The sequence below is a fragment of the Gymnodraco acuticeps genome, unplaced genomic scaffold (assembly GCF_902827175.1).
Source record: "Gymnodraco acuticeps unplaced genomic scaffold, fGymAcu1.1, whole genome shotgun sequence".
NCBI classification, from domain to species: Eukaryota; Metazoa; Chordata; class Actinopteri; order Perciformes; family Bathydraconidae; genus Gymnodraco; species Gymnodraco acuticeps.
Genome location: NW_022991444.1, coordinates 1,213,243 through 1,230,224, shown reverse-complemented (window position 1 = coordinate 1,230,224; position 16,982 = coordinate 1,213,243). Strand labels below are relative to the sequence as shown.

The following is a 16,982-nucleotide window of genomic DNA, read 5'->3' as shown; positions in this document are numbered from 1 at the left end:
ACTCGGAAGGCTTCAGTAGAAGCCTTCCCCAACTCCGGGGTCTTCTGGCCTGGGACTTCGGGTGGCAGTATACGCTGTGAAGTGGTTTGCGGCCTGCCAGTAAACCCGAAGAAGAAGAAGAAGAAGAAGAAGAAGAAGAAGAAGAAGAAGAAGAAGAAGAAGAAGAAGAAGAAGAAGAAGAAGAAGAAGAAGAAGAAGAAGAAGAAGAAGAAGAAGAAGAAGAAGAAGAAGAAGAAGAAGAAGAAGAAGAAGAAGAAGAAGAAGAAGAAGAAGAAGAAGAAGAGAAGAAGAAGAAGAAGAAGAAGAAGAAGAAGAAGAAGAAGAAGAAGAAGAAGTTCCTCGGGGAACTTATTCCGGTGTGAATGCTTAGTCCCATGGGGGTACTAAGTACGGCAAAGTACTTGGTGTGAAAGCGGCTAATGTAATATACCATAGAGGAAGGCACACATGAAATGGTTTTCATCAGACATTTTCAAAACTTGTTCCTGATAAACGTCCAATGCTCGTCCAGTTTGTTAAAGTTGGCAATTTTAGTGGACAAATTGGTAGTTTAATGTGTCTCTTTTAATCATGTGCCGCCTTCTTAAAAGAGGCACTTAGTCAATATCAATATACTTGATTTTCTCGCAATTTGATGAAAACATTAATAACATTAACTGTAAAAAAAGTGAATTATTATTATTTATAAAGACTTTCATTGTCTCCATTATGTGTACAGCTTATTGAGTGTGCTATGTCAAAATGTGTCTAGCAGTAGGCTACTGAAATCATGTTGGTAATATATTAATTGAAATAAATCTCAATTTCTTACATCCTTGTTGGTTTTTGCATACATTTGTTTTATGGATTTTTTTCCACACATACACCTTAATCTGACAGATGACGGTGTGAACTGGTAGAGGCTGTGGGGAGATACAGTATGACATGAAATACGGGTCACAAACAAATCAACAACACAAGTTGTGAAAATATGTGTCTATTGGTAATAGAGCGATGAAAGACGAAATATACCCCGGTCTGATCCCCTCGATAAAAAGATATTGCAGCAATATTGCAGAAAATACTCTTTGTGGAAAAATAAGGTTTATGTTATATAGGCCTACGCTTTGTTCAGAAAGATAAACCTCACGTTCGAGTGGTCAATTCGCTCTCAAAGGTTACTAATGGAGTGTAGTAGACTTGACGGGCAGCCATGATAAGAACTGTTTGAATTCTCTAATTGCTCCCTTTAAAATCTCCTTTAACTCAGGATACACTTTAATGAAAGGCTGTCTCACAATATTTGCGGTGGCAAAATGTAACTCGACACAATATCCAGGCGTTCGGAAACGGCTGATTGTGACAGACAAACGTGGATAACTGTAAGTTGAGATGCACATTTATGCCGTAACTTGCCAAAATATTATGTTTTGAACTTTCAACACTATGTTAAACCAAAAAGTGGATAAACAGTAATTACTGTCAAATGAAGAAAGAAAGGTGTTTACTGAGTTAGGTGTTAATTTGCATCATAATTACGTCTCCAAGTGTAAGTGCAGTCATATTCTCTTAGCAAAGCAGTTCTATTTTCTTAAGTCCTGATGACATTTTCCTCAATCCTGTGACGTTTCACACAGAGTTTAAGGAAAAGTGGTTAGGAAAAGACATAACGGCTGTTTTTTTTACAATTTGACTGCAACCAACCTTTATAATTAATCAAGTGTAACTACAATCGCCAGAGCTCAAAAGCTAACACTAGGCTATAAATGAACTACAACAGTCACTTGACCACCACCGCTGAGTAATTTCCCTGCCTTACATTTTACATTTGATTACATTTAACTTCTTTGAACTCTGTAGTGTTATTTAGCCACTCGTTAGCAACTGACAATGAAATGAAAAGTAAATGTTTCAAAATCCTTGAGTTGGATAAGAACAAAACATTGAAATCTCTTAAGCTTGTATTACACCAACCTAATTTGACATCTAAGCAATCATTTAAAAGACTTATTCACTTACTTACTAACTGCCACAACTCCTTATTAAGAACTGAATATGATACATTAAATGTTACAATAGATAAGAAGAATGACAACTAGGTCTTGGATGTCTATTGTGTGTGTTCCTGTGTGTGTGTGACCTAACATCGAAGGTCTTCTCACCCGTTTGTGCAGGCGGTGTGTGTCCTCCGTACTGTGGGCCAGTGTCTGTGTGAGTGTGTTGCAGCAGGTGTCACCCAGCACTGCATGTTCCCGGCTCTCCAACCGAGTCTGAGTCAGCAGAACAGACCAGACCTGACACACAGACTGACCCCACTGCTCCTTCCTGAAGAAAACACACATCCATGCTCAGTGACAGACTCATGAAACACTTCACCTTACATGTACACTTAACCACACTTATGTAAATATATTTAACATGTTCATACAAATGCTCAACTTCTGACTGTGCTATCTTCATTCAATAGTTACTTTATCACTTTATTTTTGCTGTATTATTATTTTAATTTGTATTTTATTTTAACTTTATTTTTACCTTGTGTGAATCCTATTTTTCAGTCTGACAATGTTGCTTCTATAAACGCCCGAATTTCCCCAAGGGGATAAATAAAGTTCCATCTTATCTTATCTTATACTTAGGGAAGCCTAATGCACATGGGCGGTTCTAGGGGGGGACCAAACCTCAGGGAGAAAAATCGTATAAATAAAAATGAAAATGTATCTTACACTTGACGTCATGATTTAGCTCTCGTACATAATGTCTGAAATTTCTACATAACATTAAGCTGTCTTTGGCTCTATTTCTGCTGTAACAACGTAAATGTCCCCTCTGTGAGACTAATAAAGGTTTTCTGATCTGAATGCTTACTTCTTAGTCTTGTGTGTGTATCGCTCAGTGAGTTTGTCGAGGGCGCGAGCGTATTCAGTCTCGATGTCGCCTCGGCGCCGCAGAAACTCTGAGAGGTCTGAGAGCTGCTGCTGTTTCACATCCACCTGAGAGTCCAAAATCTTGATCTGGTCTGTCAGCTGAGTGCGCAGGTCTGACACACACACACACACACACACACACACACACACACACACACACACACACACACACACACACACACACACACACACACACACACACACACACACACAAACACACACACACACACACACACACACACACACACACCACACACACACACACACACACACACACACACACACACACACACACACACACACACACACAGTGTGATCTTTATTTTGTAAAAATATCCACCCCAATATATTTGGACATTTCCGTTTTTGTATATTTTTGTGTTTTGCCTTATATATTGTCATCTATTTACAGTATCAAGTGTTACACATCCCAGAAATCAGCACAACCTCAGCTAATGATATATGTATATGTATATGTACATGTACATGTATATATATATATATATATATATATATATATATATATATATATATGTATTATCATTGTATCAGAACTGATTAGAAGATTCTAACTTCTTCTGTTCATTAGTTATGCCCATTCTTTTGGGCAGTGTCCATGGGCGGAATTGTCATTTTTTTTGTCAAGACTACACATGATATATTAACCCAGTCTCACGGCATTTCGTGTTATAGTCACGAAATTAATTGAATCTATTGATTCGTGTTCACCAACACGATTTTCTCCTTTTTTCATGTCACACAGAACGATTTTAAAAGCGATGTATTTCTATTGGTAGTGTGTTTCGTGCCTGCACCACGTATTTTTGTCTGGTCGGGTCTTGGAATACCAGAAGCTGTGTGGTTCATAAAAACATTATCTTACTCAATATCTTACCTTAACCCTTTTATTTTAAATTGTATAATGTCGGAGTTTTTTTTGCCGTCCACGAGGAAAATAAATGGGGCTCAGAGCCTCAGAATACTGAAATCTGTATTTGTTGTCATCTTTTTTTCCTTCTAATTTCTTAATATTTGGTGCAGGCACGAAACATACTACCAATAGAAATACATTGCTTCTAAAATTGTTCTGTGTCAGAATACTGAAATCTCATCATGTGTAGTTCCAGTCCACAATCACACATGGCATGCATGCTGAGCAGATTCATCTGAATTTTCGTCAACATCGTCCACTTGAAAAATTTGCTCCAAAGCCTCAGCTGTAGTAAACTTCCTTGCCATACCTCAGTTTACTTTCAAAACACTAAAAGAACGTATTCCAACTTTTATTTTGTTTTTTCGCACTTGGAATTATACCGGCTCTCGTTTTCAGTACACAAAACAACGGAACTGACTCTGAATCAGACTCCGATTGGCTGTGACTGCATCCACTCAGAGTGTCCGATTCAGAAACATGACTCTTACACTATTTACGTCACAAACAAAGATGGTGGATGAGAATAGACCTATAAAACAGCAGTGGCGTTTTCTCCCGGAGGCCAAGGGAAGCCAGGCATCCCCTGTTTTTTCGGATTGTAGTTATAATTTAAATAAAAACACTTTGTTTTGTTTCGATAATTCTCCTTTGCTGTGTGTTGCTGCCGGCCCGTCTCTCAGTATTTTACAAAGAGTGAAACAAACAGCGCCCCTCTAGATGTTATGGTGAAACAGTAGATTGCACTCAATGTTGCAAGAGGAGGCCAGACGAAACTGGCTTCCCTTGGTGAAAAAAAATGGAGGGATTGACCAATCAGATGAGGCTCACGTGATGCCCCTGCCAACCTGTGATTGGTCAGGGCCATGCCCTTGCCTCACAATCCAATCAAATCGCATCAACTTAGTGTTGCAGTGACGCATCCTAAAATCCGGAAGTAAGCTGTGCTCGGTTTCCCTCGAAAAAAACGCAATGGGATTTCTCCATAGGATTTAGGAAAATAGCTCGAAATAAGGTCAGTGGAAAACGAACCTGTTAGATAAATGCAAGTTTTGTTCAGTCGGATAATATCCACATGTCTACCCTACTTTTATAATTTTCGAATCATAAATCTAATCGATAGAAGATAGATAGCGTCACTGCACCACTCTCACCGCCGAATGAAAGTAGCAAGCAACTGAAGCAAGTGCAATTATGGAGGGTGGAGATTTGGAGTATTTCATCAAAAATAATTGTACTAAACTTCCGCTACAGCGGCAACAACAAATACAATCTGATGACAGGCCGATGCCCAAACTGGAGCTGTGTACAGCGAGGAAAAAAGGAGCGAATCGGACGTAAAACGTTAAAGGTCTCCTGATTTAGTTTGTGAATGAATGCTTATTAGAGTTTGGGCTGGAGAGTGCGTGCGGACCTGTCGGTTAGATAACAGGCGTGTGTAAGTCCTGCATCTGATACAAATGTGTGTAAAATGAGACCGGGTGCTGTAATCACTCATCTGGTTACGTTATTACATTGACCACCACACCCCCGACCCAAAAGAAAGGACGTATTATTGGCTTCCCCTAATTTTTTCCCCACGCCACGCTACTGTAAAACAGACAGAAAAGGATAAGCAATGCGCCAGAATCAAGGTGAGACTATCCGCATCTTTTAAAACTTTATGTAGGGCTGTGCAATTAATCGTATTTTAATCGCGATTACGATTATGGCTTGCGACGATTAGGAAAACAGCATAATTGACAAAATACGATTATTTTGCTGGGTGCGCTTTCGCCCCTCCCTAAAAGCCCACTCGGCCACGTGGGAGTGACATGTGTTGTAAGTGTTCAGCGCAAGCGAAGATGTCAGAACAAGAGCAGCAACTAGTTAAAAAGAAGGGTCGCGGGGAGATTCCCAGTCGATCGCGAGATGTGTCTAAAAATAGAACAACAATATTCTGTTTTATCGTTAATGTCCTGTAACATAATGTTCCCGTGCCAGAATAATGCACATGAACGCATCAAAGCTTTGTGATTGGCCGGCCTCACCCCATGTGTCCGGGCGTGGCTGGTGAGCAGTGCACTAGTTCGCTGACGTTGTCCGTGTCAACAGCATGGATGGTCAACAGGAGTGACAGTCCGCACACAGACAAGACCGCAATTATGGCAGAAGCAAAAAAGCCCAAAATATATAATTTTCACTCCGAGTGGGAGGATCATTATTTTTGTATCTATTCCAATTCAAAGTCCATCTGTCTCATCTGCAATGCGAGCGTGGCTTTATCGAAGAAGGGTAATTTAGGAGCGGCATTTCAAAACAGTGCACAAACGCTACGAGACGGAATTCCCTCCTAATTCTGCCCTACGCTCCCAAAAGGGGAGGGGCCTGAAAGGACAGCTAAATGCACAGCAGTCCATTTTCACCAGGCCCAACAACAAGAGCAAGGCTGCTACCATAGCATCTTATCGTGTCAGTCACGTTCTTGCGAAACACATGAAGTCTTTCGAAGACGGCGAAGTTGTGAAAGAAGCATTCCTGGAGGCTGCGACGCGCTTTTGTGGGCCAGTAAAAATAACAGCAGCATTTCAACAGGTTTTTGATATAATAAAAATTCAATTTAAATACCGTTATTAATCTGCTGTAAGTTTTAGTTTGTTTGAATTTATTCATGATAATTATTGTACAAAATGGTATAAGAATGCAAACATTAAGATCTGTTCTGTTTAAATTGATTATAGTCTATCAGTTCAGAAACTAGTGTTGCTTGCATCCTATTTTAAAGGCATTTCTTTTTATACTCTAATAAAATGCAACAAAAAATGGGTTTGATTCTATTAATGTTGTCTTTTTTATTGCACTGTTGCTGCAGCAGATTACTGTGTAGCTTCAGATCTGAGTTGTCTTATTAGTAAGCCTAATTTATACTTTTGTAGCAACACTATTTTTATATAATGGCAAAGAAAGGGTTCTTCAGAGTCTTTTCTTTTTTTCCTGTGTCATATGTGGCAGCACTGCCACAAGTTCCTCTTCAGAGAGGGTCTTCAGTACAGGTGGCAATATTGTCACCTGCCTGCGCTCATCTCTGAAACTAGACCATGTAAACAGCCTGGTATTTCTTGCAAAAAATCTTTAAGAGATGACATGAGCAGCCCTACCAGCATTTGCCATGGTGGCCAAAACATTTTTATTTGGTCTTAAATTGTAGTTCAACATTTATTTCCTGTTACTTCTGGACCATGACGGTTGGCCAGCCTTCAACGTTTAACTGAGTGGAATATGTTGAATATGTTTTACCAAAATGTTGGCTATATGTTAAGGAGTTTTCAGTAGGTTGTGACAGTGCACTGCAACATATTTGATTTCATTTATTTGGGTCTAATTTATTTTTATTTATCATATTAATATATGTTTAGTATGGTTTTGGAAGTGCGCTCCAACACATTTATTGATCTTGTTTATTGGTAAAATATTATTTGTTTTAAAGTTCAATAAATGGTCAATGAATAATCGTCAAAATAATCGTGATATCAATTATTGACCAAATAATCGTGATTATGATTTTTGCCATAATCGCACAGCCCTAACTTTATGCATATACGTTTCACCGAAATAAGTAAACGCTTCTCAATGAAAAACTTAATAGAGTTGTTTATAGCCGTTTCTGTAGTTTAAGAGGAAAAATATGGCATGTCTCTGGCTCAAACAGCTGAGAAGTTATGACGCTTTGAACACAACGTGATATTTGGGATCGTATAAGGCCCCGTGGGTCTCAGAGGGTTAAAGCCTTTACTTTGATATTTTCGCCGGTGCCATCTTGGTTTTAGCTATTGCTATATTGTTTTATGAACTAGAAGTGACAATAGAGGGTGGGGAAAAGTACAACGTAATGCTGGACAAAATATCTTTAGGCAACCAAAATGTTACAATTAACTTTTATGAATTGAAAAAACACTAAAAGTCAAAGTTCTAAGCCAAAACCACGAAATACATCCAAAACTAATAGCATCCAATCACAAGTTAGCCACGCACTAAAGCGTTATCGTATGTTTTACTCTAAATGGGTCCATATATTTAAAAAAGAACATCATCTTGTATTAAAGAATACTTTAAACTGGCAATTGCCACCATAACCTCAGTGGAAAATGTTTACTGAATCAAGTGTGAAGTCGGGTCATTTTCTCATAGACTTCACCACAATCAGACTTCTTTTTACAACCAGCGCAATTGCCTCCTGCTGGATTTTGTTGTGAATGCAGGTTTAAGGCACTTTTTAAAAAAAAATTGGGGTGCTTTTCTTTGCTTGTGTAGAAAATCTTAGGCAAATCTTAAATAAACTATTAGGTAAACATACCAAACAGGAAAATAATGAAAAATCAATGATGCCCTGATAAAAGACCCTGCCGTGTTGGCCAGCTCTCTCAATGAGTATTTCATAAATAGTGCTCTGGACATTACAAAGCTCTTCCCGCCATCTGAGGTATCACCTAGCCCGGCTGTGGATACACACCCCGTTTTTGACCTGCAGGAAATCACAGAGGTTGAGGTAGAAAATATAATCTTAGGGTTAAGAGGTTCTAAGGCTAGGGATGCATATGATTTAGACACCAACTTTATAAAAACACATGTCGACGGTCTAATAAAACCAATTAGTATGCTAGTAAATCAATCTATCAGCACGAGGGAAGTTCCATCATCCTGGAAGGTGGCCACGGTGACACCAATCTTTAAATCTGGGGATAAAGCAATGATGTCCAACTATAGACCAATCAGCATCCTCCCCTGTGTCTCTAAGATAGCTGAGAAATGGGTGTCAAAACTAATCACCAAGCATCAAGACAAAGGTTTCGCTCCACTCCACCCAATGCAGTTTGGTTTTCGTGCTCACCACTCCACTGAGACAGCTAACTGTGTCTTTGTGGAAAAGGTTAAATGAATGTCGGACACGAGCCCATATGTAGGTGCTGTCTTCCTTGATCTCAGGAAGGCTGTTGACACTGTTGACCACCAAGTGCTCCTTACAAAGCTGACTCATTTTCAATTTTTCGGCAGTTTCGATACATTGGTTTAAGTCTTACTTATCGAACAGAAAACAGTGTGTTTTCGTCAACGGAGCCAAATCGCCCCTACCTTGTGAACCCTGTTGGGGTTTCACAAGGTTCCATTCTTGGACCATTACTGTTTTCATTGTACATTAATGACTTGCCTAATGTATGTCCTGAGTTGAATGTACAAATGTATGCCGATGATGCGGTCATCTTTGTACATGGGAAGAACACTGGCTGAACAACATTTGCTTACAGTTAAATGTAAAAAAAACAGTATGCATGATGTTCAGTAAACGACCAGTCAAAATCGAAGGATCCAACGTGTTTTTAAATGGAGCAGAAATAGAACTAGTCCCCCACTTCAAGTATCTTGGAGTCATATTGTACTTGAACTTTACTTTAAAGAAACATATCAAGAAAGTATCCAATACCAAATTCAACTTGCTAAATTTTAAACAAATTAGACCTTTCTCAACTGTCAATGCTGCAAAGTCATACCTCCACTGTATGATTCTATCCCACATTGAATACTGTTTTACAAACTTGTCGTTTGCTTGTGCCACAAACCTGAAACAAACAGAACAGCTGTACAAGAGAGCTATCAAGGTGTTTGACAGAAAGCCACATTCATACCACCACTGTACCATCCTAGAAAATCACAATTTCTTGAATTTTGACAATTTTAAGTCTTTTAAAAGTATGTGTTCTGTTTATAAATGTTTACATGGACTGCCCCCCCCCCCCCCCCCTTAGGGGAATTCATCCACAAAAAAACACACTGGACGCTGCACTAGGTCAGAAACCAGAGGAGACTGTGAAGTCCACCGCAGACGGACCACTTTTGGACTAAATGTACTCTCCGTTAAAGGCAGCTCATTGTGGAATAGCCTCCCAACTGAGACACGGGATTTTCCCACTGTCAATAGTTTTAAAGGTCAACTAAAAGAATGGTTGAGAAACAAACAGACGTGTAATCACCGCTAAATGCACTTTTATACAGGGGTATCTCCTCTTGCACTTTATGTAGCACTTTTATCTTATTATTTTACATGTCGTAGCTGCTACATTGTACTGCCATGTGGTTAATGCTTGTATGCTGCTCATGCTCTTTCTGCATATCATGTATTTATTTTTGCTATGCATATAAATGTCATGTTCTTATATGTTGTATGTCACGGGACTACGGATGGAAATTAGCTCAAAGCTAAAATCCGGCTCATTTACACTTGTAACCATTATTTTTGTTTTAAAGTGTTCATCAATGTGCACTGTCCCGGTTCAAATAAACGATTAGAACAAAAAATAAATAAATCGCCTTTCTAAATATTGCTGAATGAGACTCCATTTTACTTTATTTTTAAACATGTTATTCTAACTGAGGGTGAGGTTATTTTGCTAACTGCAATATGTCAAATATGACCAAGCAGCATGTTTGTGTTGTTATAAATTGTATGTTGCCGCAGACGTTCACTGATAGTCTGCAGCTGGATGAATGTGTAGAGCACTCATTCATGCATGAACGCACATGTGCTATCCTATATGCATTCATGCATGCAGGCGAGTGCAGCGGCACAAACAGACGTGCAATAAAAGGGCACAGATGTACATGGAGACAAGCACAGGACACACACACCACCCACTTCGAATGATATCTGCCATTACATGGCAGTTATCAGTGTCCTAGATATGTGTTAGAAGGGGGCTGCAACACCTACGAATAGGTACAGAACGCTGTTATCATCTATTGACATGGCTGCTCACTGGTAAGAGCATGAGGAGACAATGAAGTCCACTTAGGGCAGATAGGAGCATGGATGTAAAGCAAAAAGTAAATGTTATTTTATTTTAACTGACGTAGCCGAAGTAAGCAAAGTGATGCAACATATGTAATTCACGTGAAACTAGGCATGGGAATGTATCAATAATACCGATTCGATCAATCGTAAAAAAAAAAGGGTAAATGGCTTAATTTTTTTTTTCACTTCGTTATTATCAGCTATAGCGTTTGCATAAAACACAATTCATATAGGAAATAAAAGAAAATATATTTGTATTTAAACATATGCTTGGGTTAAAAAAAATTGTGGTCTCTAATATCTATTTGACTGTTTACTGCTGTGAAAACACATCTTAGTATCTTAAACTAGCATTTCACCACTTCCTGTCTGTGAAAGTTAATGGTGATTTGAACAGGTTTGTGGTTAGAAGCCTGAAAAAAGGTCTGTAATTTACCAAAATCCAATGGGGAAATCCCATAGCTTTTTGTCGAGGGAGCCTTTGCGATGCTAACTTCCATGTCAGCCTAAAGCACGTCATCACCGCACCACTCCTTATCTCTCCTGTTCATTTGTTGACCATGTCGCATTATCAGGGGGAAAAAATGGGATGTGTCGCCTCAGACATTAGTTTGTCCTTATTTTATTATTTTACGCCATGGCTCCGGTCTGAAACTTACTGAAACATGAAACAACACACGTAGCTTCTCGATGGGAACCAGTTCTTGGTGACAATCTTTACACCCCATGTAATGTAACGTGACAAATGTAGGCATACAGTACTTATTTTAATCCTAACCATTATCCTTCTTCTGAACCTAACAGATACTTTTGGTGCCTTTAACCTTACCTGCGTAAAGGTGAAACCTAATACTATTCCCCTTGACGTTGTGGATGTATTTTACCCGCTACTCATTGGTTTTCCCTGCTACATCATTAGATTGGAAGTAAAAACAACTGATAATGTTAAAGTAATGTACATTTGTAATTAGGTGCACGCACATCCATAGTGGCTTACCTTTCATCTGCGAATCGTACTCGGCCAGACTTCCCTTCTCCCTCCTCAGCTTTACATGTGACGTCATCATCTTTGACCTCTTGACTCTTGCCCGTCAATGAGACTGTCCTTCCTGGTTGATCTCGCAGCCTCTAAGTATTGTTTCCTGAAACCTTTCAACCTCAGTTCCTGCTTCGGGTCTGTCGTCCTTGACCTTCCCTCCCTGACCCCTTGGCCTCGCTGCTCTACAGTTTCGTGCGGGGCATCAGTGTTGATGGGCTGCTCTCTGCGGGGATGCAAGTCCGGTCGATCTGCTCATGGAATCCCTTCGGTTTCAGATGTGAGTACTGATCCATAGATGAAGTGGCCTAAACAGCATACAGAGAGATACAAGAAGGGAGGGGAAGAGAGGATAACGGTGAGACAAGAATATGGATGACAAGAGGACAACAGGGAGCAAGAAAAGGAGATTTATAGAGGCCAGAATGTGAAAACGAGAGAGCCAGAGGACAAATGAGGCCAGGGCGACAAGACAGAAAGGGACAGTGACACCAGAGAAGGGAGATTTAATAGGAGGGACAGCGAAGGGTGGGGGGGGCAGAGCTCAGAACGGACAGTAAGAGGGCAATGTGAGAAAGGCAGGATGAAGGATGGGGGATGGGAAGATGGGAGGTGATGAGTAACAGCATTAATGAAGGATGTTAAAAGGCCTCGAGGGTAAGCCACGTCCATAAAGGTAATGGTGAAATACACAAGCAAATGTCTCCAATGATTTTTTTCTTACACATGCTGTACCAAGCTTTACAAATTTCTTAAAGGAAAATGTTCAAATATGAGTATCTAGATGCACAGTACGATGTAGACCATCAAGTGTTCTACCTTTGGTTGACTTGCAATTTGTTGACGTATAACAATTTCGCACATTTGCTTTGTGGTTTACCATTGGTGGTAAAGAGAAACTTCACCAATTTCCTTCATCAAAGTCAATTTAATCAGCATGTACCAATTGGGTAAACAGTTGTATAATGTAACTTAAGGCTCGGAAATGGTTTGACAGACCTAGAAACCTAGAAGAATTCCCATAGTAATGTCATCAGGGGTGTCTCCATAGAAATTGGCTCAACATAGAGATATCTAAGTGTTACGGCTGCTGCCTTCCTGAGGCCTGTACTACGAAGCTGGTTCAACCTAACCTGGATATGTGTGAGTTAGCCGGTTGGCCTAATCCAAAACATACGCGCTCTCGCTAAACGGTACTACGACGCGGGTTATCAAGTGGATCGCTCAAGCCAGCCGTGGCCTATCTAGTTAGGTGCGCGTTCACATGAAAGGGGTGGTATTTGGAGCATTCGACCAATCACAAACATGGACAAGGGTACTGAGACCGCAGCGTCATACTTCCTTGAATGAAAAGTCAACTATATAATTAGACAAATATGAAGACGTTCAACTTTAAACATCCATGACTTAAACACTTTATCCAGGATAAAAGCCACATAGCTGCACCTGCAAGGTGAATACAGCTGGTAAAATAAAAAGTGTTTGAATGCGTACATTAACAGGGTTATGATATCACGGCCATCTAAGACACGAGTGGATCTGACTTTAATTACATTTGTCTCGAGTGTTTCGTCAACTTAATGTGTTGCTTAAAATAATACTTCTGCATACAGTATGTGACACTGTGAGTGTTGCACGGCCAGATACGGCTCAGCTGACTCAGATAAGAAAATATGATACATTATGATGTGATATGAATGATAATGGGACATATCGACGTCTGCACTCACAGTGCCGCGGACTGTAGGCAACGTAATGTTACTTTGATCCGGTTACTTATGTTGTGGCAGATATTTAATTAAGCTTTCTTAACATAATAGTATAATAGTTATAATAGTCAGACTGCTCTGAAGATGGGAGGTGATGTTCTATTCATTTTCACGTTCACAGTCGGTGATTTTGGCCGGCCGTCTTTCCTGCAACGGCAGTTTAAACTGCGCACACTGAGCTCTGATTGGTCAGCAGGCGTGGTGCTTTCGCTGAGTTGATCTCTTATCCTGGAACCTATCCTGCTTCGGAGCACAGACTAAGTTCCAGGATAAGTGACCATGGAGATCTAGCCCGCTAAAAAGTGAACCAGCTTCGTAGAACCGGAAATCCCAGAAGTTATCTTGCTAAACGAAAATCCTGCTTCGTAGTATACTCCCCAGGTTAGCCGCACAGCATAAGTTACCATGGAGATCGAGCCTGCTAAAAAGAGAACCAGCTTCTTAGGACCGGAAACCCCGAGTTTTCCCTGAAGTTAGCCGGCTAAGCGGAAATCCTGCTTCGTAGTACACCCCCCCAGGTCGTCTTGATTGTGTTAAGCTGTGTTATATGCAAATGAGCTGTGCGGTTGCCCTGACGTCATTGGCTGCCATCTCCTGGTCCGCCCCCTGAAGATTGTGATTGGAGCACGCCGGGCCCGACGCACTCCAATCGCAGTGCACAGCCGGCGCACACCTGCTGGAGATGACTACAAAGCCTGAGGACAATCATCACTCTGGAGGCTCTGTTGAGTGAACAGACGCCTCTCGCTAGTTTGTGTGCAAAGCTGTTAACAGTGGTTAACTCGTGTGGTCTGTATTTGTCAGTATTGTTGTGATTAGATGTGCTTAGATTAGTTTAGTATTGTTTGACTGTTGTCCTCTACCTTAGCCGTGTTTTCTTACAGCCTTCCTTTGTTAGTTAGTACCACTTTGACAGTGAGGGTTTTAGTTACTCTTTAGTTTATTATCTATTTCTTTGTATGTAAACAGGCTCCCTTTTTAGAGTCCTCCCTTTGTTTGGTTGTTCATTTAAACTTGCGCCCTTGTGGCCACTTTGTTTGTTTCAGGCTGCCTGCCTGCCATTTTGTTTCACCCTGGTATAATAAAACCATTTATGATTATTACCAATTCCAATCTGGTGTATGTTGCTTTCCTCTTCCCCTGGTCGGGACGTAACATTAAGTCAATCGGATAATAATGTGGTGAGTCTATAGAGTAATGTTATGGCCACCAGTTTTAATTATTTCAACTTTTTCTTTAGGCAGTTAGGTCTAAATACCACAATACTTATCAGCCTCAGCCACTGTTGCCATGTAGAAGAAGCAATTAAATTGCACAATTTTGAGCTGTTGCGAATATAAAATACTTCCCATTGACACAGTTGTTTTAAATCGTTAAAATGTAAACCGTAGTCAAATGAAATCATCCAAGCTGCAGATTGTATTTTCTCTGCTCGGTGATATAGGGGATGTTTCCTATACTATTTATACAGTCTTGTACCTGCAACTTTTTTCAAAGAACCAGATCATTTGTAACACTTTTGTTCATATTTTGTGCTGATCGTGTGTTCAGACAGAAAGCCTGGTACATTTTAAGTCGACAATACCATAAGAAAATAACTTACCAGCAGTAGAAAAATGCAAGTTAAAAAAAATCTGTGTGTTTCCCTGTGCTTATTTCATATATTTATAGATAGGGGAAGAAGAAGGAGAGTCTGGAGGGAAACCACAGAAAGCACCATCTCTGTGTGCTTGTGTTCAGCTCAGCCTTTGACTTAAGCTCACATTAGGCACACTCCCATAGACACGGCCGAAGCCTCTAGCTAACAGCTAACGTCTGAAGGGTTGGTAGTGAGTATATCAGGACAAAAAATGGAACGCCTAAAATAGAACTTCCACCTTCGCATCTATATTTGTCTTGGAAAACATTCAAACTTTGGGAATCAACTCAAAAGCATTGGTTGTTTATCAGGCAGGCAGGGTGTCATCGAAAGAGGCATTATGGGAAGTGTAGGATCAAGCATTCATGGGACAAAACTAGGGAATACTGTATATCTCAGTTTCTATTGTGTTGTCTTTGAATGGTCTTTTTTTTTATCTGTCTCATGCAAGCCTTTAAGCCCCTGTCACACTGTCCCGAAATTGACACCCGATGGACACACGATAAAGGAAATGTTCAAATTCGGCTGTGATCGTAGCAACATCGGGCCATTCGTGAGGGCATCTTAAGCCATCGTATGACCGCCGGTGGAGTTTCTCAGGCTCCGGCAGCAACTTAGTGAGCGGCAACTTCGTAAGGCACTCGTGAGGACATCTTGTCATCTTCGTGTTATCATCGGTGCCATCGGGCATTCGCCCTCACTCTGATCGGGGCGAATGCCCGATGGCACCGATGATAACACGATGCCCTCACGATGGCCTTACGAAGGGCACAATTGACACACGAATTCAACACGAAAATGAACCTTCGCAAGGTCCTTCGGCAATTTTTTGGCATGCCAAAGATTTTGCCACCGCTCACGAAGTTGCTGCCGGAGCCTGAGAAACTCCACCGGCGGTCATACGATGGCTTAAGATGCCCTCACGAATGGCCCGATGTTGCTACGATCACAGCCGAATTTGAACATTTCCTTTATCGTGTGTCCATCGGGTTGTTTTATTGCACAACAAAATCATGTAAATATATTATGTAAATAACCCAATTTGTGTTCTGTGAAACTAAAAAGGATATAATATATTATTTTGAAGGACAGTTGACAGGAAGTTGTTGTTGTTATGGAAACAACATTACGGAGAAAACGTAATATTTTCTACATATAACGACGGATAAAGTAAAGAACAAAGTCTGAAGATATCAGTACAGTATCATAGTACTGTAACACAATTGTTTTTGGTACTTTCATTGCAGTTGTATGTCTTAAATGTAATGTAAATGTTGCCTTCGTGTGTGGTTCGGGGCCATCATCGTGCGAAATTCACAATTCCATATTCGTGTGTCCATCGGGTGTCAATTTCGGGACAGTGTGACAGGGCCTTTATGGAAGTGCAATATTGAATCACTTTACTAGCCCTTTAAAGACAGTTTATGACTTGATTTAGTTGACTAAAATGTTGGATGCTGTTGAAAGAGTAGGATGACAAGGGAAATCAACATCTGGAGTTCTAAACAGTAGATTGCCAAGCTAGCGTACATTTAAAAGGTTAACCAAATTAGTCTCTACACGCTCATGACTAAATGCTAACAGCGCATTAGACACAGGCATTTGCATGGTTGTTAATTAGTCAGCGTTAACTGCACTGAGAAGATACGTTCACACACCCATTGTGTCTGTTTTTACATTTCAGACGCAGAGGCAATTCAAAGTGCTTTACAGTACATGATCATTATCACATAATAGTAAGACAACAGAAAGAAACACAATACATAAACATAATGGAATAACAGATTCATAAAAACAATGCATAAATGAGATACAAAATAATTTAAAAACGACATTGTAAATACGGTAGGTGCTAAAATAAGTTAAAAGGCTTCTGGG

General features: G+C 40.2%; 1 protein-coding gene across 2 annotated transcripts in view; it reads right to left on the bottom strand.

The window, feature by feature from the left end:
• arhgap4b (Rho GTPase activating protein 4b) overlaps positions 1–16,982 on the bottom strand; it is a 44,942-nt gene that overhangs the window by 20,216 nt on the left and 7,744 nt on the right. For both annotated transcript variants that reach the window (XM_034196469.1, XM_034196470.1), the window contains exons 2-4: positions 11,658–12,004; positions 2,848–3,019; positions 2,142–2,304 (exon numbers count right to left, since the gene is read on the bottom strand). In XM_034196469.1, coding sequence (XP_034052360.1) covers positions 2,142–2,304; positions 2,848–3,019; positions 11,658–11,727 — 405 coding nt within the window. In that variant the 5' untranslated portion in view covers positions 11,728–12,004. The remainder of the gene's footprint in view (positions 1–2,141; positions 2,305–2,847; positions 3,020–11,657; positions 12,005–16,982) is intronic.